Source organism: Oncorhynchus mykiss, chromosome 5 (genome assembly GCF_057628025.1).
Source record: "Oncorhynchus mykiss isolate SJ-2025 chromosome 5, ASM5762802v1, whole genome shotgun sequence".
Classification (NCBI taxonomy): Eukaryota; Metazoa; Chordata; class Actinopteri; order Salmoniformes; family Salmonidae; genus Oncorhynchus; species Oncorhynchus mykiss.
In genome coordinates this window covers 94,823,656-94,848,346 of record NC_143026.1, presented here as the reverse complement: position 1 = coordinate 94,848,346, position 24,691 = coordinate 94,823,656, and the positions used below count along the sequence as shown (strand labels likewise).

The following is a 24,691-nucleotide window of genomic DNA, read 5'->3' as shown; positions in this document are numbered from 1 at the left end:
GAGGGGCAGAGGGGAACAGGAGAGAGCTGGAGGGGCAGAGTAGGAACAGGAGAGAGCTGGAGGGGCAGAGTAGGAACAGGAGAGAGCTGTAGGGGCAGAGTAGGAACAGGAGAGAGCTGGAGGGGCAGAGTAGAAACAGGAGAGAGCTGGAGGGGCAGAGTAGGAACAGGAGAGAGCTGGAGGGGCAGAGTAGGAACAGGAGAGAGCTGGAGGGGCAGAGTAGGAACAGGCGAGAGCTGGAGGGGCAGAGTATGAACAGGAGAGAGCTGGAGGGGCAGAGTATGAACAGGAGAGAGCTGGAGGGGCAGAGTTGGAACAGGAGAGAGCTGGAGGGGCAGAGTAGGAACAGGAGAGAGCTGGAGGGGCACATAGGGCCAGGGGGGCAGAGGGGAATAGGAGAGGGCCTGAGGGGGCAGAGGGGAAGAGGAGAGGGCCGGAGGGGGGAGAGGGGAAGAGGAGAGGGCCGGAGGGGGCAGAGGGGAAGAGGAGAACAGGGGGAGTAGTGGAATGGGAGAGAACAGGGGGGAGAGGTAGAATGGGAGAGAACAGGGGGAGAGGTAGAATGGGAGAGAACAGGGGGAGAGGTAGAATGGGAGAGAACAGGGGGAGAGGTAGAATGGGAGAGAACAGGGGGAGAGGTAGAATGGGAGAGAACAGGAGGAGAGGTAGAATGGGAGAGAACAGGGGGAGAGGTGGAATGGGAGAGAACAGGGGGAGAGGTGGAATGGGAGAGAACAGGGGGAGAGGTAGAATGGGAGAGAACAGGGGGAGAGCTAGAATCGGACAGGGGGAGAGGTAGAATGGGAGAGAACAGGGGGAGAGGTAGAATGGGAGAGAACAGGGGGAGAGGTGGAATGGGAGAGAACAGGGGGAGAAGTAGAATGGGAGAGAACAGGGGGAGAGGTAGAATGGGAGAGAACAGGGGGAGAGGTAGAATGGGAGAGAACAGGAGGAGAGGTAGAATGGGAGAGAACAGGGGGAGAGGTAGAATGGGAGAGAACAGGGGGAGAGGTGGAATGGGAGAGACCAGGGGGAGAGGTAGAATGGGAGAGAACAGGGGGAGAGGTGGAATGGGAGAGAACAGGGGGAGAGGTGGAAATGGAGAGAACAGGGGGAGAGGTAGAATGGGAGAGAACAGGGGGAGAGGTGGAATGGGAGAGAACAGGGGGAGAGGTGGAATGGGAGAGAACAGGACCTGGCAGTGATGGAGGCAGTGTGGAGAGGGACATCATTCCCTCTGACAACAGAGGGAGAACAAGGTCTACTAGCACAAAGCACACGATGAAAGATATTTTGATTTAAATACCTTTAACTAAAATACTGTACATTGACGTTAGTGCTTCTTTCCCCCGATGGGCCCAAATACAGTACGTGACTAGCATAAGAAATGACCACTAAAACTGCAACTGAGCAGTTTCATTCCATACCACAGAACATCATAATGACCTTAACATTAGGAAGGAGGGAGGGAGAGAGGAAGTACACACTCACACACACCGTACGTTCGAACTTACACAACATATAGTTTTCATGACTTCTGCAGAATGACCAGATCACTACAACTGGTTTCTGTCAAGAAGACCTCCCACCCTACCCACAATGCAAAGTGATAGTGAGGGAGAGAAAGAGAAATAGTGAGGGAGCTAAATAGTGAGATAGAAATAGTGAGAGAGATGAATAGTGAGGGAGGGAAATAGTGAGGGAGAGAAAGTGAGAGAGAGAAAGTGAGGGAGAGAAAGTGAGAGAGAAATAGTGAGGGAGAGAAAGTGAGAGAGAGAAATAGTGAGAGAGAGAAAAAGTGAGGGGGAGAAATAGTGAGGGAGAGAAAGTGAGAGAAATAGTGAGAGAGAGAAATAGTGAGGGAGATAAATAGTGAGATAGAAATAGTGAGAGAGATAAATAGTGAGGGAGATAAATAGTGAGATAGAAATAGTGAGAGAGATAAATAGTAAGGGAGGGAAATAGTGAGAGAGAGAAATAGTGAGGGGGCTAAATAGTGAGATAGAATAGTGAGAGAGATTAATAGTGAGGGAGGGAAATAGTGAGGGAGAGAAATAGTGAGGAGAAAGTGAGAGAGATAAATAATAAGAGAGACAAATAGTGAGGGAGCGAAATAGTTCTACTCTTTTCACATCATTTGTACATTCTGTCAAACAGAGCACATGTTCAACTTCATATAAACTAGTTTTCCCATCTCAAGATGTTTAATGAAAAAATGTCTATAGTAAGTACCTATTAATGCCAAATAAAGTAACAGGGTGGACCGTTACAGAGTGGACTGTAACAGGGTTGACTGTAACAGAATGGACTGTAACAGAGTGGACCGTAACAGGGTTGAATGTAACAGAGTGGACCGTAACAGGGTGGACTGTAACAGGGTTGGCTGTAACAGGGTGGACTGTAACAGGGTTGGCTGTAACAGGGTGGACTGTAACAGAGTGGACCGTAACAGGGTTGTCTGTAACAGGGTTGACCGTAACAGGGTGGACCGTAACAGGGTTGACTGTAACAGGGTGTACTGTAACAGGGTTGACAATTCCGTGTTAAATCAGCCCTAAATGTCCTTGTGACAGGGGTAATGGAAGCTTGTTGTGTGCAACAGGGAGGAGGCATTGAACACAAGCTGCACTAAAACATTGAAATTGTTAAAACATTTCTAGCCTGTCTATCTAGTAGAACCTGTCTATCTATGGGTAACAAGGTGTTCTGCCCCACCCACTCAGTGTTCTACCACAAAACACAGTAGAACCAGAACACCTGTTTTTACATAAAGAGTAGAACCAGCTCACCTGCTTTTACATAAAGACTAGAACCAGAACACCTGCTTTTACATAAAGAGTAGAACCAGAACACCTGCTTTTACATAAAGAGTAGAACCAGCTCACCTGCTTTTACATGAAGAGTAGAACCAGCTCACCTGCTTTTACATAAAGAGTAGAACCAGCTCACCTGCTTTTACATAAAGAGTAGAACCAGCTCACCTGCTTTTACATAAAGACTAGAACCAGCTCACCTGCTTTTACATAAAGAGTAGAACCAGCTCACCTGCTTTTACATAGAGTAGAACCAGCTCACCTGCTTTTACATAAAGAGTAGAACCAGCTCACCTGCTTTTACATGAAGAGTAGAACCAGAACACCTGCTTTTACATAAAGAGTAGAACCAGAACACCTGCTTTTACATAAAGAGTAGAACCAGAACACCTGCTTTTACATAAAGAGTAGAACCAGAACACCTGCTTTTACATAAAGAGTAGAACCAGAACACCTGCTTTTACATAAAGAGTAGAACCAGAACACCTGCTTTTACATAAAGAGTAGAACCAGAACACCTGCTTTTACATAAAGAGTAGAACCAGCTCACCTGCTTTTACATAGAGTAGAACCAGCTCACCTGCTTTTACATAGAGTAGAACCAGCTCACCTGCTTTTACATAAAGAGTAGAACCAGCTCACCTGCTTTTACATAAAGAGTAGAACCAGCTCACCTGCTTTTACATAAAGAGTAGAACCAGAACACCTGATTTTACATAAAGAGTAGAACCAGCTCACCTGCTTTTACATAGAGTAGAACCAGCTCACCTGCTTTTACATAAAGAGTAGAACCAGAACACCTGCTTTTACATAAAGAGTAGAACCAGCTCACCTGCTTTTACATAAAGAGTAGAACCAGCTCACCTGCTTTTACATAAAGAGTAGAACCAGCTCACCTGCTTTTACATAGAGTAGAACCAGCTCACCTGCTTTTACATAGAGTAGAACCAGCTCACCTGCTTTTACATAAAGAGTAGAACCAGCTCACCTGCTTTTACATAAAGAGTAGAACCAGCTCACCTGCTTTTACATAGAGTAGAACCAGCTCACCTGCTTTTACATAGAGTAGAACCAGCTCACCTGCTTTTACATAAAGAGTAGAACCAGCTCACCTGCTTTTACATAAAGAGTAGAACCAGCTCACCTGCTTTTACATAGAGTAGAACCAGCTCACCTGCTTTTACATAAAGAGTAGAACCAGCTCACCTGCTTTTACATAAAGAGTAGAACCAGCTCACCTGCTTTTACATAAAGAGTAGAACCAGCTCACCTGCTTTTACATAAAGAGTAGAACCAGCTCACCTGCTTTTACATAAAGAGTAGAACCAGAACACCTGCTTTTACATAAAGAGTAGAACCAGAACACCTGATTTTACATAAAGAGTAGAACCAGCTCACCTGCTTTTACATAAAGAGTAGAACCAGCTCACCTGCTTTTACATAAAGAGTAGAACCAGCTCACCTGCTTTTACATAAAGAGTAGAACCAGCTCACCTGCTTTTACATAAAGAGTAGAACCAGAACACCTGCTTTTACATAAAGAGTAGAACCAGCTCACCTGCTTTTACATAAAGAGTAGAACCAGCTCACCTGCTTTTACATGAAGAGTAGAACCAGAACACCTGCTTTTACATAAAGAGTAGAACCAGCTCACCTGCTTTTACATAAAGAGTAGAACCAGAACACCTGCTTTTACATAAAGAGTAGAACCAGAACACCTGCTTTTACATAAAGAGTAGAACCAGAACACCTGCTTTTACATAAAGAGTAGAACCAGCTCACCTGCTTTTACATAGAGTAGAACCAGCTCACCTGCTTTTACATAAAGAGTAGAACCAGCTCACCTGCTTTTACATAGAGTAGAACCAGCTCACCTGCTTTTACATAAAGAGTAGAACCAGCTCACCTGCTTTTACATAAAGAGTAGAACCAGCTCACCTGCTTTTACATAAAGAGTAGAACCAGCTCACCTGCTTTTACATAGAGTAGAACCAGCTCACCTGCTTTTACATAAAGAGTAGAACCAGAACACCTGCTTTTACATAAAGAGTAGAACCAGCTCACCTGCTTTTACATAAAGAGTAGAACCAGCTCACCTGCTTTTACATAAAGAGTAGAACCAGCTCACCTGCTTTTACATAAAGAGTAGAACCAGCTCACCTGCTTTTACATAGAGTAGAACCAGCTCACCTGCTTTTACATAGAGTAGAACCAGCTCACCTGCTTTTACATAAAGAGTAGAACCAGCTCACCTGCTTTTACATAAAGAGTAGAACCAGCTCACCTGCTTTTACATAGAGTAGAACCAGCTCACCTGCTTTTACATAAAGAGTAGAACCAGCTCACCTGCTTTTACATAAAGAGTAGAACCAGCTCACCTGCTTTTACATAAAGAGTAGAACCAGCTCACCTGCTTTTACATAAAGAGTAGAACCAGCTCACCTGCTTTTACATAGAGTAGAACCAGCTCACCTGCTTTTACATAGAGTAGAACCAGCTCACCTGCTTTTACATAAAGAGTAGAACCAGCTCACCTGCTTTTACATAAAGAGTAGAACCAGCTCACCTGCTTTTACATAGAGTAGAACCAGCTCACCTGCTTTTACATAGAGTAGAACCAGCTCACCTGCTTTTACATAAAGAGTAGAACCAGCTCACCTGCTTTTACATAAAGAGTAGAACCAGCTCACCTGCTTTTACATAGAGTAGAACCAGCTCACCTGCTTTTACATAAAGAGTAGAACCAGCTCACCTGCTTTTACATAAAGAGTAGAACCAGCTCACCTGCTTTTACATAAAGAGTAGAACCAGCTCACCTGCTTTTACATAAAGAGTAGAACCAGCTCACCTGCTTTTACATAAAGAGTAGAACCAGAACACCTGCTTTTACATAAAGAGTAGAACCAGAACACCTGATTTTACATAAAGAGTAGAACCAGCTCACCTGCTTTTACATAAGGAGTAGAACCAGAACACCTGCTTTTACATAAAGAGTAGAACCAGCTCACCTGCTTTTACATAAAGAGTAGAACCAGCTCACCTGCTTTTACATAGAGTAGAACCAGCTCACCTGCTTTTACATAGAGTAGAACCAGCTCACCTGCTTTTACATAAAGAGTAGAACCAGCTCACCTGCTTTTACATAAAGACTAGAACCAGCTCACCTGCTTTTACATAAAGAGTAGAACCAGCTCACCTGCTTTTACATAAAGAGTAGAACCAGCTCACCTGCTTTTACATAAAGAGTAGAACCAGCTCACCTGCTTTTACATAGAGTAGAACCAGCTCACCTGCTTTTACATAAAGAGTAGAACCAGAACACCTGCTTTTACATAAAGAGTAGAACCAGCTCACCTGCTTTTACATAAAGAGTAGAACCAGCTCACCTGCTTTTACATGAAGAGTAGAACCAGAACACCTGCTTTTACATAAAGAGTAGAACCAGCTCACCTGCTTTTACATAAAGAGTAGAACCAGAACACCTGCTTTTACATAAAGAGTAGAACCAGAACACCTGCTTTTACATAAAGAGTAGAACCAGAACACCTGCTTTTACATAAAGAGTAGAACCAGCTCACCTGCTTTTACATAGAGTAGAACCAGCTCACCTGCTTTTACATAAAGAGTAGAACCAGCTCACCTGCTTTTACATAGAGTAGAACCAGCTCACCTGCTTTTACATAAAGAGTAGAACCAGCTCACCTGCTTTTACATAAAGAGTAGAACCAGCTCACCTGCTTTTACATAAAGAGTAGAACCAGCTCACCTGCTTTTACATAGAGTAGAACCAGCTCACCTGCTTTTACATAAAGAGTAGAACCAGAACACCTGCTTTTACATAAAGAGTAGAACCAGCTCACCTGCTTTTACATAAAGAGTAGAACCAGCTCACCTGCTTTTACATAAAGAGTAGAACCAGCTCACCTGCTTTTACATAAAGAGTAGAACCAGCTCACCTGCTTTTACATAGAGTAGAACCAGCTCACCTGCTTTTACATAGAGTAGAACCAGCTCACCTGCTTTTACATAAAGAGTAGAACCAGCTCACCTGCTTTTACATAAAGAGTAGAACCAGCTCACCTGCTTTTACATAGAGTAGAACCAGCTCACCTGCTTTTACATAGAGTAGAACCAGCTCACCTGCTTTTACATAAAGAGTAGAACCAGCTCACCTGCTTTTACATAAAGAGTAGAACCAGCTCACCTGCTTTTACATAGAGTAGAACCAGCTCACCTGCTTTTACATAAAGAGTAGAACCAGCTCACCTGCTTTTACATAAAGAGTAGAACCAGCTCACCTGCTTTTACATAAAGAGTAGAACCAGCTCACCTGCTTTTACATAAAGAGTAGAACCAGCTCACCTGCTTTTACATAAAGAGTAGAACCAGAACACCTGCTTTTACATAAAGAGTAGAACCAGAACACCTGATTTTACATAAAGAGTAGAACCAGCTCACCTGCTTTTACATAAGGAGTAGAACCAGAACACCTGCTTTTACATAAAGAGTAGAACCAGCTCACCTGCTTTTACATAAAGAGTAGAACCAGCTCACCTGCTTTTACATAGAGTAGAACCAGCTCACCTGCTTTTACATAGAGTAGAACCAGCTCACCTGCTTTTACATAAAGAGTAGAACCAGCTCACCTGCTTTTACATAAAGACTAGAACCAGCTCACCTGCTTTTACATAAAGAGTAGAACCAGCTCACCTGCTTTTACATAAAGAGTAGAACCAGCTCACCTGCTTTTACATAAAGAGTAGAACCAGCTCACCTGCTTTTACATAGAGTAGAACCAGCTCACCTGCTTTTACATAAAGAGTAGAACCAGCTCACCTGCTTTTACATAAAGAGTAGAACCAGAACACCTGATTTTACATAAAGAGTAGAACCAGCTCACCTGCTTTTACATAAGGAGTAGAACCAGAACACCTGCTTTTACATAAAGAGTAGAACCAGAACACCTGATTTTACATAAAGAGTAGAACCAGCTCACCTGCTTTTACATAGAGAGTAGAACCAGCTCACCTGCTTTTACATAAAGAGTAGAACCAGCTCACCTGCTTTTACATAAAGAGTAGAACCAGCTCACCTGCTTTTACATAAAGAGTAGAACCAGCTCACCTGCTTTTACATAAAGAGTAGAACCAGCTCACCTGCTTTTACATAAAGAGTAGAACCAGAACACCTGCTTTTACATAAAGAGTAGAACCAGAACACCTGCTTTTACATAAAGAGTAGAACCAGAACACCTGCTTTTACATAAAGAGTAGAACCAGAACACCTGCTTTTACATAAAGAGTAGAACCAGAACACCTGCTTTTACATAAAGAGTAGAACCAGCTCACCTGCTTTTACATAAAGAGTAGAACCAGAACACCTGCTTTTACATAAAGAGTAGAACCAGAACACCTGCTTTTACATAAAGAGTAGAACCAGAACACCTGCTTTTACATAAAGAGTAGAACCAGAACACCTGCTTTTACATAAAGAGTAGAACCAGAACACCTGCTTTTACATAAAGAGTAGAACCAGAACACCTGCTTTTACATAAAGAGTAGAACCAGCTCACCTGCTTTTACATAGAGTAGAACCAGCTCACCTGCTTTTACATAGAGTAGAACCAGCTCACCTGCTTTTACATAGAGTAGAACAAGCTCACCTGCTTTTACATAAAGAGTAGAACCAGCTCACCTGCTTTTACATAAAGAGTAGAACCAGCTCACCTGCTTTTACATAAAGAGTAGAACCAGCTCACCTGCTTTTACATAGAGTAGAACCAGCTCACCTGCTTTTACATAAAGAGTAGAACCAGAACACCTGCTTTTACATAAAGAGTAGAACCAGCTCACCTGCTTTTACATAAAGAGTAGAACCAGCTCACCTGCTTTTACATAAAGAGTAGAACCAGCTCACCTGCTTTTACATAGAGTAGAACCAGCTCACCTGCTTTTACATAGAGTAGAACCAGCTCACCTGCTTTTACATAGAGTAGAACCAGCTCACCTGCTTTTACATAAAGAGTAGAACCAGCTCACCTGCTTTTACATAGAGTAGAACCAGCTCACCTGCTTTTACATAAAGAGTAGAACCAGAACACCTGCTTTTACATAAAGAGTAGAACCAGCTCACCTGCTTTTACATAAAGAGTAGAACCAGCTCACCTGCTTTTACATAAAGAGTAGAACCAGCTCACCTGCTTTTACATAAAGAGTAGAACCAGAACACCTGCTTTTACATAAAGAGTAGAACCAGCTCACCTGCTTTTACATAAGGAGTAGAACCAGCTCACCTGCTTTTACATAAAGAGTAGAACCAGCTCACCTGCTTTTACATAAAGAGTAGAACCAGCTCACCTGCTTTTACATAAAGAGTAGAACCAGCTCACCTGCTTTTACATAAAGAGTAGAACCAGAACACCTGCTTTTACATAAAGAGTAGAACCAGAACACCTGATTTTACATAGAGTAGAACCAGCTCACCTGCTTTTACATAGAGTAGAACCAGAACACCTGCTTTTACATAGAGTAGAACCAGCTCACCTGCTTTTACATAAAGAGTAGAACCAGCTCACCTGCTTTTACATAAAGAGTAGAACCAGCTCACCTGCTTTTACATAAAGAGTAGAACCAGCTCACCTGCTTTTACATAGAGTAGAACCAGCTCACCTGCTTTTACATAAAGAGTAGAACCAGCTCACCTGCTTTTACATAGAGTAGAACCAGAACACCTGCTTTTACATAAAGAGTAGAACCAGCTCACCTGCTTTTACATAAAGAGTAGAACCAGCTCACCTGCTTTTACATAGAGAGTAGAACCAGCTCACCTGCTTTTACATAAAGAGTAGAACCAGAACACCTGCTTTTACATAAAGAGTAGAACCAGAACACCTGCTTTTACATAAAGAGTAGAACCAGCTCACCTGCTTTTACATAAAGAGTAGAACCAGAACACCTGCTTTTACATAAAGAGTAGAACCAGAACACCTGCTTTTACATAAAGAGTAGAACCAGCTCACCTGCTTTTACATAAAGAGTAGAACCAGAACACCTGCTTTTACATAAGGAGTAGAACCAGCTCACCTGCTGTTAATCTATGATTTGACTTTAAGATGTTCAACGTTTCTTTGGAGAAAAAAAAATCATTTAAAAGGGAACATTTCTCCATATTAAAACGAGAGTTCAGTTCATGTAACAGGGTTGACCTTAAAATGAGGGACAGACGTAAACGAATCACTAATAATTAATCACATGACATAAATGAATCACGTGAAATAAATGAATCACTAATCACGTGAAATAAATGAATCATTAATCACATGAAATAAATGAATCACATGAAATAAATGAATCATTAATCACATGAAATAAATGAATCACTAATCACGTGAAATAAATGAATCATTAATCACATGAAATAAATGAATCACTAATCACATGAAATAAATGAATCACTAATCACATGAAATAAATGAACCATTAATCACATGAAATAAATGAATCATTAATTACATGAAATAAATGAATCACATGAAATAAATGAATCATTAATCACATGAAATAAATGCTTAATGTTCCGAACTGACTTTGTCAAAGCAACAAAATAACTAGGTCTTTACAGATGTTTAGTGGGTTCACATCTTCCTACAGGGAGCACGGAGGGACAAAATGTCAAAATGCTGACTTTAAGCACTTTTAGCAAGTCTTTTCATATTAAAAATGTGACTTCTTGAGTTCTCCATGTGGTCTATATTAATAAATTAGCCTTCATTTAATATATCTACTGAACCTATCAAAGAGACCAAAAAAAGCACTATTTTTGGAGGGATCGACCCCTATAATGGCGTTCACCGTAGGTAATGATATGATTACTGCACTGTAAAGTTCTGTCTCACCAAAGTACTCTTCAGCCGGAGGGTTTTCCATGTCATACAGCATCTTCTTGGTGAGACGCTCCAGTTCTTCCTCAGGCCTGGCACCGCTGGGAGCCTGCAACACAACACATGGATTCGTTGATCATACACACAGTCTGCCACAGTCAGGCTGGCATTAAAGAGTGACTCTCTGTCCAAGATTGATGAACATTTGACCATGTCTCCATCATGTCTCATCTGTAGTCATTTAGGACCATTAGACAGCTGTTAGTCTACAGGTCTTTTATGAGCGTTTAGGCAAATATCATGTTCTTATTAAATCACTGGAGAGCAGCAGATGGTGACTGAGCAGATTGTGGTCACCCTCAGCAGCCTGCAATCTGTGTTTGTGTGTGTTTGTGTGTGTGAGTGTGAAAGGGCCACTGGCTGTCCCTCGTGTGTTCAACTGGGCTGTCCCTCGTGTGTTCAACTAGCTGCCCCTCGTGTGTTCAACTGGGATGTCCCTCGTGTGTTCAACTGGGCTGTCCCTCGTGTGACCAACTGGGCTGTTCAACTAGCTGTCCCTCGTGTGTTCAACTGGGCTGTCCCTCGTGTGTTCAACTAGCTGCCCCTCGTGTGTTCAACTGGGCTGTCCCTCGTGTGTTAAACTGGGCTGTCCCTTGTGTGACCAACTGGGCTGTTCAACTAGCTGTCCCTCGTGTGTTCAACTGGGCTGTCCCTCGTGTGTTCAACTAGCTGCCCCTCGTGTGTTCAACTGGGCTGTCCCTCGTGTGACCAACTGGGCTGTTCAACTAGCTGTCCCTCGTGTGTTCAACTGGGCTGTCCCTCGTGTGTTCAACTGGGCTGTCCCTCGTGTGTTCAACTGGGCTGTCCCTCATGTGTTCAACTGGGCTGTCCCTCGTGTGTTCAACTGGCTGTCCCTCGTGTGTTCAACTGGCTGTCCCTCGTGTGTTCAACTGGCTGTCCCTCGTGTGTTCAACTAGCTGCCCCTCGTGTGTTCAACTGGGCTGTCCCTCGTGTGTTCAACTGGGCTGTCCGTCGTGTGACCAACTGGGCTGTTCAACTAGCTATCCCTCGTGTGTTCAACTGGGCTGTCCCTCGTGTGTTCAACTAGCTGCCCCTCGTGTGTTCAACTGGGCTGTCCCTCGTGTGACCAACTGGGCTGTTCAACTAGCTGTCCCTCGTGTGTTCAACTGGGCTGTCCCTCGTGTGTTCAACTGGCTGTCCCTCGTGTCTTCAACTGGCTGTCCCTCGTGTGTTCAACTGGGCTGTCCCTTGTGTGTTCAACTGGGCTGTCCCTCGTGTGTTCAACTGGGCTGTCCCTCGTGTGTTCAACTGGGCTGTCCCTCGTGTGTTCAACTGGGCTGTCCCTTGTGTGTTCAACTGGGCTGTCCCTCGTGTGTTCAACTGGGCTGTCCCTCGTGTGTTCAACTGGGCTGTCCCTCGTGTGTTCAACTGGGCTGTCCCTCGTGTGTTCAACTGGGCTGTCCCTCGTGTGTTCAACTGGCTGTCCCTCGTGTGTTCAACTGGCTGTCCCTCGTGTGTTCAGCTGGCTGTCCCTCGTGTGTTCAACTGGGCTGTCCCTCGTGTGTTCAACTGGGCTGTCCCTCAGCTGTTGTATTACACTTATACTGAACTTAGAAATATCACATAAACGTCTCACCAGCAAATAGATCTCACAAGCTTATATTATTGCTGTTTAATAGTGGAATAAAAACAGTGAAGCAATCGTGAAGCATGCAGGGAAGCAATTTCTCTCTTTTATTCAAGCGAGAAATTATTCTCTGCCGTCAAAAAAGAAAGCCCTAACAAGGTGCTTTAAACTGCCTGGCAGGGAGAGGCTGCGTGAGACAGCAGGGTACGGATAAGGAACACGTTTAATGTCAGAAACAAGTTTTTCATAATGGGAGGATTTAATCCCCTTTGGTTTGATGTGTGGGTTAGATTAGCAGTGTTAACACTAGAACCGCTAAAGGAGTCATTTGGATTGCTCATTAGTTATTATTTTTTATTACTCTGACATTTTTTAAGTCATGCCCCCCCCCCCCCCCCCCCCCCCACCATCCTTGACTTTTAATAAATACGTCTATATAACGTCTATATAACACACTGTCGTTGTTAGAATCTTAATGTCACAAACAGAACGGGAGTGTCATTATTTGAATGGTTTTCACTTGTTGCCCCTTCCTTCTCACGACAGTTGAAGGTGCCCAGTTAAAAAATTCCCCAGAAAATTGCCTCAAAACTTAACCTAAATTATACGAACGGGATCACCGAGTGCTTAACTTCTTGGTGACAGGGGGCAGTATTTTCACGCCCGGATGAAATACATGCCCAAATTCAACTGCCTGCCACTCATCCCCAGAAGATAAGATATGCATATTATGAGTAGATTTGGATAGAAAACACTCTGACACACTCTCAGTAAAACTGTTTGAATCATGTCTGTGAGTATAACAGAACTTATTTAGCAGGCGAAACCCAGAGACAAACCATATATATTGAAATCTGACACTTTGGCTGGATTCACAACAAGTGTAGCTTTAATTTGCCGTCTTGCATGTGTGATTTAATGAAAGGTAGATTTTTATAATAATTTATTTGAATTTGGCGCTCTACATTTTTGCTGGCTTTTGGCCTGGTGGGACGTTAGCGCACATATCCCAGAGAGGTTAAGCACGTAGGGTGTAAAAATCCTCTGTCCTCAGTTGCAACACTCACTATTCAGTTCCAAACTGCCTCTGGAAGCAACGTCAGCACAAGAACTGTTGGTCGTGAGCTTCATGAAACGGGTTTCCATGGCCGAGCAGCCACACACAAGCCTAAGATCACCATGCGCAATGCCAAGCATAGGCTGGAGAGGTGTAAAGCTCGCCGCCATTGGACTCTGGAGCAGTGGAAACGAGTTCTATGCAATGAAGAATCACAGTTCACCATCTGGGTTTGGAGAATGAATTGGAACGCTGACTGAGAAACAGGTATAATCGCCCAACATCAGTGACCAACCTCACTAATGCTCACGTGGCTAAATGGAACCAAGTTCCTGCAGCAATGTTCCAACATCTAGTGGAAAAGCCTTCCCAGAAGAGTGGAGGAGCAAAGGAGGGGAACAACTCCATATTAATGCCAATGATTTTGGGAATGAGATGTTCGACGAGCAGGTGCCCACATACTTCTGGGCATGTAGTGTACCAGTGGCAACGTGAGAGGCATGGCCAGAAGTGTGGCTGAAGGACTCCCAGTGCAGAACCATGGACAGAACCACCCACCTCAGCACAGAAGAATAGGTGGGCTCACTTCAGCACCATGGACAGAACCACCCACCTCAGCACAGAAGAACAGGTGGGCTCACTTCAGCACCATGGACAGAACCACCCACCTCAGCACAGAAGAACAGGTGGGCTCACTTCAGCACCATGGACAGAACCACCCACCTCAGCACAGAAGAACAGGTGGGCTCACTTCAGCACCATGGACAGCGGCACCCACCTCAGCACAGAATAATAGGTGGGCTCACTTCAGCACCATGGACAGCGGCACCCACCTCAGCACAGAAGAATAGGTGGGCTCACTTCAGCACCATGGACAGAACCACCCACCTCAGCACAGAAGAACAGGTGGGCTCACTTCAGCACCATGGACAGAACCACCCACCTCAGCACAGAAGAACAGGTGGGCTCACTTCAGCACCATGGACAGTGGCACCCACCTCAGCACAGAATAATAGGTGGGCTCACTTCAGCACCATGGACAGAACCACCCACCTCAGCACAGAAGAACAGGTGGGCTCACTTCAGCACCATGGACAGAACCACCCACCTCAGCACAGAAGAACAGGTGGGCTCACTTCAGCACCATGGACAGTGGCACCCACCTCAGCACAGAATAATAGGTGGGCTCACTTCAGCACAGTGGACAGTGTCACTCAGTTCAGCACTGTAGAAGGCTACACTACCTTCACCAGGCCGGCTGAAGACCGCACCACAGCTCTGCTCACCCATCACACCTGCACAGGATTACTCATCAGCACACCTGCACAGGCATTCTCTAAACAAATGACTGGCACAAGAGTGCAGGCTGACGCTTACTCTCCCACTTACATTGTGTTACGGACTCTGTCAGCGAGGCCACACTGCCGCGGACGAAAGAGACTACAGGTGACAGCCATCTTTATCCACCCTCTTACCTGAATGGCTTGTGGACTAGAACGCCAGAGACGCTAAAATATAAAGTAAAAAACAACTGCAACTTGAACTGTTCTTCTTCTTGTGTGTTTACTCATTGTCGCTTGTGTAAAATCAGGTACGACCCGGTCCTCCAGACAATACCCTATATACAGTGAGAGTGTGTACTTTACAATGGCAAGAGGAGAAAAGACGATATGGACAACCATGCTGTGTTAGCGATGCTACAAGATCTGAATGGAAACCATCTCAGACGGAAGAAATTAATCATGACGTCGCTGGTGAGTATTCTTCTGATGCTGAGCCTGAACAAACACCTCCGAGGTGCCTGTAAAAGCCAGAACAGTGGGCACTGAGCAAAACATTAGGAACACCTTCCAAACACCTCCTGTAAAAGTCAGAACAGTGGGCACTGAGCAAAACATTAGGAACACCTTCCAAACACCTCCTGTAAAAGCCAGAACAGTGGGCACTGAGCAAAACATTAGGAACACCTTCCAAACACCTCCTGTAAAAGCCAGAACAGTGGGCACTGAACAAAACATTAGGAACACCTTCCAAAACACCTCCTGTAAAAGCCAGAACAGTGGCCACCTCCCAAAACATTAGGAACACCTCCCAAAACACCTGTAAAAGCCAGAACAGTGGCCACTGAACAAAACATTAGGAACACCTTCCAAAAAACTGAGTTGAACCCCTTTTTTCCCTCAGAACAGCCTCAATTCGTCGGGCCATGGACTCTGCAAGGTGTTGAACGTGCATGCTGACTGGAACCCGGTGTGCCTGGCACCTATTACAATACCCCATTCTAACCACATTTTACGGCACGGAATATTTCATTCTTCATTTGTTACGTGTGACTGTGTAAAATCTTAGCAGTACTAATTCTTTCACTGAGAGTGAGGAGTTTCATGACATCTCTGAAATGAAACCAATGTTGAAAAAAAAAAAACACACCAATCTCTCATCATTTCTTTAAACATTAAAAGCCCATTTTCAAACATTTCTGATGGATATATAGCTGTTTGGAATGAAACGCTTTAAATGTGTCATTCATTGTAGAGTTACAGATTGTTGTATACTCACTAATATGCCTTACTGTGTGTCCTAGGAACCTGGGCCAGCCTGTCTGTCTGCCTGCCTGTCTCCTGGCAGAGGACAGGAGAGATTTGCACGTCCAATGTGTAGATTTCCTCAGAGTTAATGAGGTCTACTGTTTGGCCTTCTGGCTATTACACCAGCCTGCAGGATACAGCACTACCAGAACCGTCTACTACCAGCCTGCAGGATACAACACTACCAGAACCTTCTACTACCAGCCTGCAGGATACAGCACTACCAGAACCTTCTACTACCAGCCTGCAGGATACAACACTACCAGAACCTTCTACTACCAGACTGCAGGATACAACACTACCAGAACCTTCTACTACCAGCCTGCAGGATACAGCACTACCAGAACCTTCTACTACCAGCCTGCAGGATACAACACTACCAGAACCTTCTACTACCAGCCTGCAGGATACAGCACTACCAAAACCTTCTACTACCAGCCTACAGGCTTCACCTCTACCACGTTCTTATAATTATAGTACATAGAGTTAGCAGGAAAATAATCCTTCAGTAATATGAAATGGTAATTATTATGTGGATTATAATGAATGTACATTTGTTTTAGGGGTTAATCAAATAAAATAAACTCCAATATGCCACAATTAGGAGCCATCAAAGGTCAGGTCTGATCTAGGGCTGTGGTTAATATCGGAAATCAAACCCACACGCCCGCTGGGCCATTACTGGGTGAGGTCATCAAAGTGTCATTGGGTGAGAACAAAAACATGGTGTACTGTGACAGTACAACACCCAGGGCTCATGGGTGTCTAGTCAGCACACATCTGACTGGCTGAATGGCTGGCTGGCTGGTTTGCTGGCTGACTAGATGGCTGGCTGGCTGGTTTGCTGGCTGACTAGATGGCTGGCTGGCTGGTTTGCTGGCTGGCTGGCTGGTTTGCTGGCTGACTGTATGGTTGTCTGGCTGGTTTGCTGACTGACTGGCTGACTAGATGGCTGGCTGACTGACTGGCTGACTGTATGGTTGTCTGGCTGGTTTGCTGACTGACTGGCTAACTAGATGGCTGGTTGGCTGACTGACTGGCTGACTGTATGGTTGTCTGGCTGGTTTGCTGACTGACTGGCTGACTAGATGGCTGGCTGGCTGGTTTTCTGGCTGACTGTATGGTTGTCTGGCTGGTTTGCTGACTGACTGGCTGACTAGATGGCAGAGACAGTCAGATAGAAACCCACTGTGGATAGAACCCACACTGCAAGCTGCTTCCAGAAAACACCGGAAGGAAGAGTATCTGCGTGAGAAAAACACATGTAATCATCCATCTGTTTAGAGGAAGAGAGGGCTGGTATGGCAACACCGCCTCAGCCCCGTAAACCCTCCTCTCACCCATCACCCATGGTGGGATCGGCATACTGTTACGGCTGATTGGATCAGGGCTGGTGTGTGTGTGTGTGTGTGTGTGTGTGTGCACGCTGAGGTGGGGGATTGAGGATAAGCTGTGTGTTACCTTTCACCTGATGCCTCAGGTGTCTGCTGAGCTTGTATAAGACATGATGTAAAGCTGCTGGGGCTCCAAGAAAGAGACAGACAATTCCCCTTCTCCCAAACCTTCTTCCCTCACATCTGTCTAGTCACAGAATACCACAGCAGAGCCATCTTATTCATTATGATCTGGATAGCTAAACTGATCCTAGATCAGCAACGACTAAAAGAGGCTTCCTGGGGCCTGGATGCTACATGCCATGTCATGGACTCAAACCTCAGGAGCATTGTGCTATATGGAGGGTGATAACAGACAGAATGTGATATGTGGAGGGTGATAACAGACAGAATGTGATATATGGAGGGTGATAACAGACATAATGTGATATATGGAGGGTGATAACAGACATAATTTGGAGGGTGATAACAGACAGAATGTGGAGGGTTGATCACAGACAGAATGTGGAGGGTGATAACAGACAGAATGTGATATATGGAGGGTGATAACAGACAGAATGTGATATATGGAGGGTGATAACAGACAGAATGTGATATGTGGAGGGTTGATAACAGACAGAATGTGATATATGGAGGGTGATAACAGACAGAATGTGATATATGGAGGGTGATAACAGACAGAATGTGATATATGGAGGGTGATAACAGACAGAATGTGATATGTGGAGGGTTGATAACAGACATAATGTGATATGTGGAGGGTTGATAACAGACAGAATGTGATATGTGGAGGGTTGATAACAGAAGTCTCTGTGTTAAATTATATCTTACATCATGTAACCACAATATAATACATTTTAAAACATTACGATTGTCTGTATATACCGGGGATTAACAGCTGTCCTGTACGATCAGCAGGGACTGAACAATAGAGCTTAATCACCCTGAGACACGTTTATCCACAGATTAAACCATGATGGGCCTTAAACCACTAATGATCTTTAGCCTCAGTGGCCTAGTCCATCTCTACTCAGATTCCTGAGCCGAGAGAGAGAGAGGCAGGCTTTTAAAAGGGGGCTTTACTAAACTGAAGCAATCTGACTTCCTGGCTTGTTGTCCAGCGCTGTACTGGCTGTTAACATCCGGGGGGGGGGGGGGGTTAGAATAATACTAGTAGCCAGCTCACAGCAGCGTGAATGAGCCGCCCCGGCCTGCATTGAACTGACGTTTCCATTTGCGTGGAGTCACGTGGGATTGGATAGTTATTGGATTGGGATATTTTTAGAAAACGGCAGTGTTTGTTGTCTCTGCACTAATCAAGTGCTTACGGCGGTTTAGGGACTCGGGTTCGGGTAAAACAATAGAACGCTCCATCTTTCACGGAGGGGAATCGTGGGTCCTGGGAATACAGGACATGCAGACATTACCTTCTATATTAGGATCACTGTATGGTTCTGTCTGACACATGACAGGAATAATCCATAAAGTCAAGTGATTAGTAACAAACTATTTGTGATTAATATTATTGCGTTATTTGTTACAAAAAAACAAATGACACTTCCCCATAAACAATGAAGAAAAAATGAATATATATATAATTAGTTATCCATATGGAGCCGAGTTACACATGTTCTATTCAACACACAGACAACAGAACCATGTCTAGGGGACAGTTTGTCAACAGAAGTGTGTGTGTCTGTGTCTGTATGTATGTGTGTGTGTGTGTGTGTGTGTGTGTGTGTGTGTGTGTGTGTGTGTGTGTGTGTGTGTGTGTGTGTGTGTGTGTGTCATTTAGGATGTAGACTACATATTCTGCTTTCTTCTCTCCAAATAATCAATTGAGAGGTGCTGTTTAGTCTGTATTAACAGTCTGGTCAGAGAGGTGCTGTTTAGTCTGTATTAACAGTCTGGTCAGAGAGGTGCTGTTTAGTCTGTATTAACAGTCTGGTCAGAGAGGTGCTGTTCATCTGTAATAACAGTCTGGTCAGAGATGTGCTGTTCATCTGTATTAACAGTCTGGTCAGAGAGGTGCTGCTTAGTCTGTATTAACAGTCTGGTCAGAGAGGTGCTGTTCATCTGTAATAACAGTCTGGTCAGAGAGGTGCTGTTTAGTCTGTAATAAAAGTCTGGTCAGAGAGGTGCTGTTTAGTCTGTAATAACAGTCTGGTCAGAGAGGTGCTGTTCATCTGTAATAACAGTCTGGTCAGAGAGGTGCTGTTCATCTGTAATAACAGTCTGGTCAGAGAGGTGCTGTTTAGTCTGTAATAACAGTCTGGTCAGAGAGGTGCTGTTCATCTGTAATAACAGTCTGGTCAGAGAGGTGCTGTTTATCTGTAATAACAATCTGGTTAGAGAGGTGCTGTGCATCTGTAATAACAGTCTGGTTAGAGAGGTGCTGTTCATCTGTAAAAACAGTCTGGTTAGAGAGGTGCTGTTTAGTCTGTAATAACAGTCTGGTCAGAGAGGTGCTGATCATCTGTAATAACAGTCTGGTCAGAGAAGTGCTGTTCATCTGTATTAACAGTCTGGTCAGGGAGGTGCTGTTCATCTGTAATAACAGTCTGGTCAGAGAGGTGCTGTTTAGTCTGTAATAACAGTCTGGTCAGAGAGGTGCTGTTTAGTCTGTATTAACAGTCTGGTCAGAGAGGTGCTGTTCATCTGTAATAACAGTCTGGTTAGAGAGGTGCTGTTCATCTGTAATAACAGTCTGGTCAGAGAGGTGCTGTTCACCTGTAATAACAGTCTGGTCAGAGAGGTGCTGTTCATCTGTATTAACAGTCTGGTCAGAGAGGTGCTGTTCATCTGTAATAACAGTCTGGTCAGAGAGGTGCTGTTCATCTGTAATAACAGTCTGGTCAGAGAGGTGCTGTTTAGTCTGTAATAACAGTCTGGTCAGAGAGGTGCTGTTCATCTGTAATAACAGTCTGGTCAGAGAGGTGCTGTTTAGACTGTAATAATAGTCTGGTCAGGGAGGTGCTGTTTAGTCTGTAATAACAGTCTGGTCAGAGAGGTGCTGTTAATCTGTAATAACAGTCTGGTCAGAGAGGTGCTGTTCATCTGTAATAACAGTCTGGTCAGAGAGGTGCTGTTTAGTCTGTAATAACAGTCTGGTCAGAGAGGTGCTGTTTAGTCTGTAATAACAGTCTGGTCAGAGAGGTGCTGTTTAGTCTGTAATAAAAGTCTGGTCAGAGAGGTACTGTTCATCTGTAATAACAGTCTGGTCAGAGAGGTGCTGTTCATCTGTAATAACAGTCTGGTCAGAGAGGTGCTGCAGAGAGAGCAGCTGTTTAGCACACGCTCACGGAGAGAAATTATGAATACAAAAGCAAGGAATTCTACAATTGACTTTATCCATAGTCATCATCCATATCTCTGGCTGTAAATATTATTAAGAGAAAGAGGTGATATTCTAGAACACTGACTGATCTGAAAATTATATTATAGAACACTGACTGATCTGATAAATTATATTCTAGAACGCTGACTGATCTGATAAATTATATTATAGAACACTGACCGATCTGATAAATTATATTATAGAACACTGACTGATCTGATAAATTATATTCTAGAACACTGACTGATCTGATAAATTATATTAAAGAACGCTGACTGATCTGATAAATTATATTATAGAACACTGACTGATCTGATAAATTATATTATAGAACACTGACTGATCTGATAAATTATATTCTAGAACACTGACTGATATAATAAATGATACTATAGAACACTGACTGATCTGATAAATTATATTATAGAACACTGACTGATCTGATAAATTATATTCTAGAACACTGACTGATCTGATAAATTATATTCTAGAACACTGACTGATCTGATAAATGATATTAAAGAACGCTGACTGATCTGATAAATTATAATATAGAACACTGACTGATCTGATAAATTATATTCTAGAACACTGACTGATCTGATAAATTATATTCTAGAACACTGACTGATCTGATAAATGATATTAAAGAACGCTGACTGATATGATAAATGATATTAAAGAACGCTGACTGATCTGATAAATTATATTAAAGAACGCTGACTGATCTGATAAATAATATTCTAGAACACTGACTGATCTGATAAATTATATTCTAGAACACTGACTGATCTGATAAATGATATTCTAGAACACTGACTGATCTGATAAATTATATTAAAGAACGCTGACTGATCTGATAAATTATATTCTAGAACACTGACTGATCTGATAAATTATATTCTAGAACACTGACTGATCTGATAAATTATATTCTAGAACACTGACTGATCTGATAAATTATATTCTAGAACACTGACTGATCTGATAAATTATATTCTAGAACACTGACTGATCTGATCAATTATATTATAGAACACTGACTGATCTAATAAATTATATTCTAGAACGCTGACTGATCTGATAAATTATATTAAAGAACGCTGACTGATCTGATAAATTATATTCTAGAACACTGACTGATATAATAAATGATACTATAGAACACTGACTGGTCTGATAAATTATATTCTAGAACACTGACTGATATAATAAATGATACTATAGAACACTGACTGGTCTGATAAATTATATTCTAGAACACTGACTGATATAATAAATGATACTATAGAACACTGACTGATCTGATAAATTATATTCTAGAACACTGACTGATATAATAAATGATACTATAGAACACTGACTGATCTGATAAATTATATTCTAGAACACTGACTGATCTGATAAATTATACTATAGAACACTGACTGATCTGATAAATTATATTCTAGAACGCTGACTGATCTGATAAATTATATTATAGAACACTGACTGATCTGATAAATTATATTATAGAACACTGACTGATCTGATAAATTATATTCTAGAACACTGACTGATATAATAAATGATACTATAGAACACTGACTGATCTGATAAATTATATTATAGAACACTGACTGATCTGATAAATTATATTCTAGAACACTGACTGATCTGATAAATTATATTCTAGAACACTGACTGATCTGATAAATGATATTAAAGAACGCTGACTGATCTGATAAATTATAATATAGAACACTGACTGATCTGATAAATTATATTCTAGAACACTGACTGATCTGATAAATTATATTCTAGAACACTGACTGATCTGATAAATGATATTAAAGAACGCTGACTGATATGATAAATGATATTAAAGAACGCTGACTGATCTGATAAATTATATTAAAGAACGCTGACTGATCTGATAAATAATATTCTAGAACACTGACTGATCTGATAAATGATATTCTAGAACACTGACTGATCTGATAAATGATATTCTAGAACACTGACTGATCTGATAAATTATATTAAAGAACGCTGACTGATCTGATAAATTATATTCTAGAACACTGACTGATCTGATAAATTATATTCTAGAACACTGACTGATCTGATAAATTATATTCTAGAACACTGACTGATCTGATAAATTATATTCTAGAACACTGACTGATCTGATAAATTATATTCTAGAACACTGACTGATCTGATCAATTATATTATAGAACACTGACTGATCTAATAAATTATATTCTAGAACGCTGACTGATCTGATAAATTATATTAAAGAACGCTGACTGATCTGATAAATTATATTCTAGAACACTGACTGATATAATAAATGATACTATAGAACACTGACTGGTCTGATAAATTATATTCTAGAACACTGACTGATATAATAAATGATACTATAGAACACTGACTGGTCTGATAAATTATATTCTAGAACACTGACTGATATAATAAATGATACTATAGAACACTGACTGATCTGATAAATTATATTCTAGAACACTGATTGATATAATAAATGATACTATAGAACACTGACTGATCTGATAAATTATATTCTAGAACACTGACTGATCTGATAAATTATACTATAGAACACTGACTGATCTGATAAATTATATTCTAGAACACTGACTGGTCTGATAAATTATATTCTAGAACACTGACTGATATAATAAATTATACTATAGAACACTGACTGGTCTGATAAATTATATTCTAGAACACCGACTGCTATAATAAATGATACTATAGAACACTGACTGGTCTGATAAATTATATTCTAGAACACTGACTGATATAATAAATTATACTATAGAACACTGACTGGTCTGATAAATTATATTCTAGAACACCGACTGCTATAATAAATGATACTATAGAACACTGACTGGTCTGATAAATTATATTCTAGAACACTGACTGATATAATAAATGATACTATAGAACACTGACTGATCTGATAAATTATATTCTAGAACACTGACTGATATAATAAATGATACTATAGAACACTGACTGATATAATAAATGATACTATAGAACACTGACTGATCTGATAAATTATATTCTAGAACACTGACTGATATAATAAATGATACTATAGAACACTGACTGATCTGATGAATTATATTCTAGAACACTGACTGATCTGCTAAATTATATTCTAGAACACTGACTGATATAATAAATGATACTATAGAACACTGACTGATCTGATAAATTATATTCTAGAACACTGACTGATATAATAAATGAAACTATAGAACACTGACTGATCTGATGAATTATATTCTAGAACATTGACTGATCTGATAAATTCTAGAACACTGACTGATCTGATAAATGATTTTATAGAACACTGACTGATCTGATAAATTATATTAGAGAACACTGACTGATCTGATAAATTATATTATAGAACACTGACTGATCTGATAAATTATATTCTAGAACACTGACTGATCTGATAAATTATATTAAAGAACGCTGACTGATCTGATAAATTATATTCTAGAACACTGACTGATATAATAAATGAAACTATAGAACACTGACTGATCTGATGAATTATATTCTAGAACATTGACTGATCTGATAAATTCTAGAACACTGACTGATCTGATAAATGATTTTATAGAACACTGACTGATCTGATAAATTATATTAGAGAACACTGACTGATCTGATAAATTATATTATAGAACACTGACTGATCTGATAAATTATATTCTAGAACACTGACTGATCTGATAAATTATATTAAAGAACGCTGACTGATCTGATAAATTATATTATAGAACACTGACTGATCTGATAAATTATATTATAGAACACTGACTGATCTGATAAATTATATTCTAGAACACTGACTGATATAATAAATGATACTATAGAACACTGACTGATCTGATAAATTATATTATAGAACACTGACTGATCTGATAAATTATATTCTAGAACACT

The 24,691-nt window shown here is 41.7% G+C and overlaps 1 protein-coding gene across 3 annotated transcripts in view; it reads right to left on the bottom strand.

Moving 5' to 3' along the window:
• Nucleotides 1-24,691, bottom strand: part of LOC110510444 (lipoma-preferred partner homolog) — a 436,781-nt gene that overhangs the window by 132,085 nt on the left and 280,005 nt on the right. For all 3 annotated transcript variants that reach the window (XM_090236480.1, XM_090236479.1, XM_090236478.1), the window contains one exon: nucleotides 10,708-10,801. In XM_090236480.1, the coding sequence (XP_090092606.1) occupies nucleotides 10,708-10,801 (94 nt within the window). The remainder of the gene's footprint in view (nucleotides 1-10,707; nucleotides 10,802-24,691) is intronic.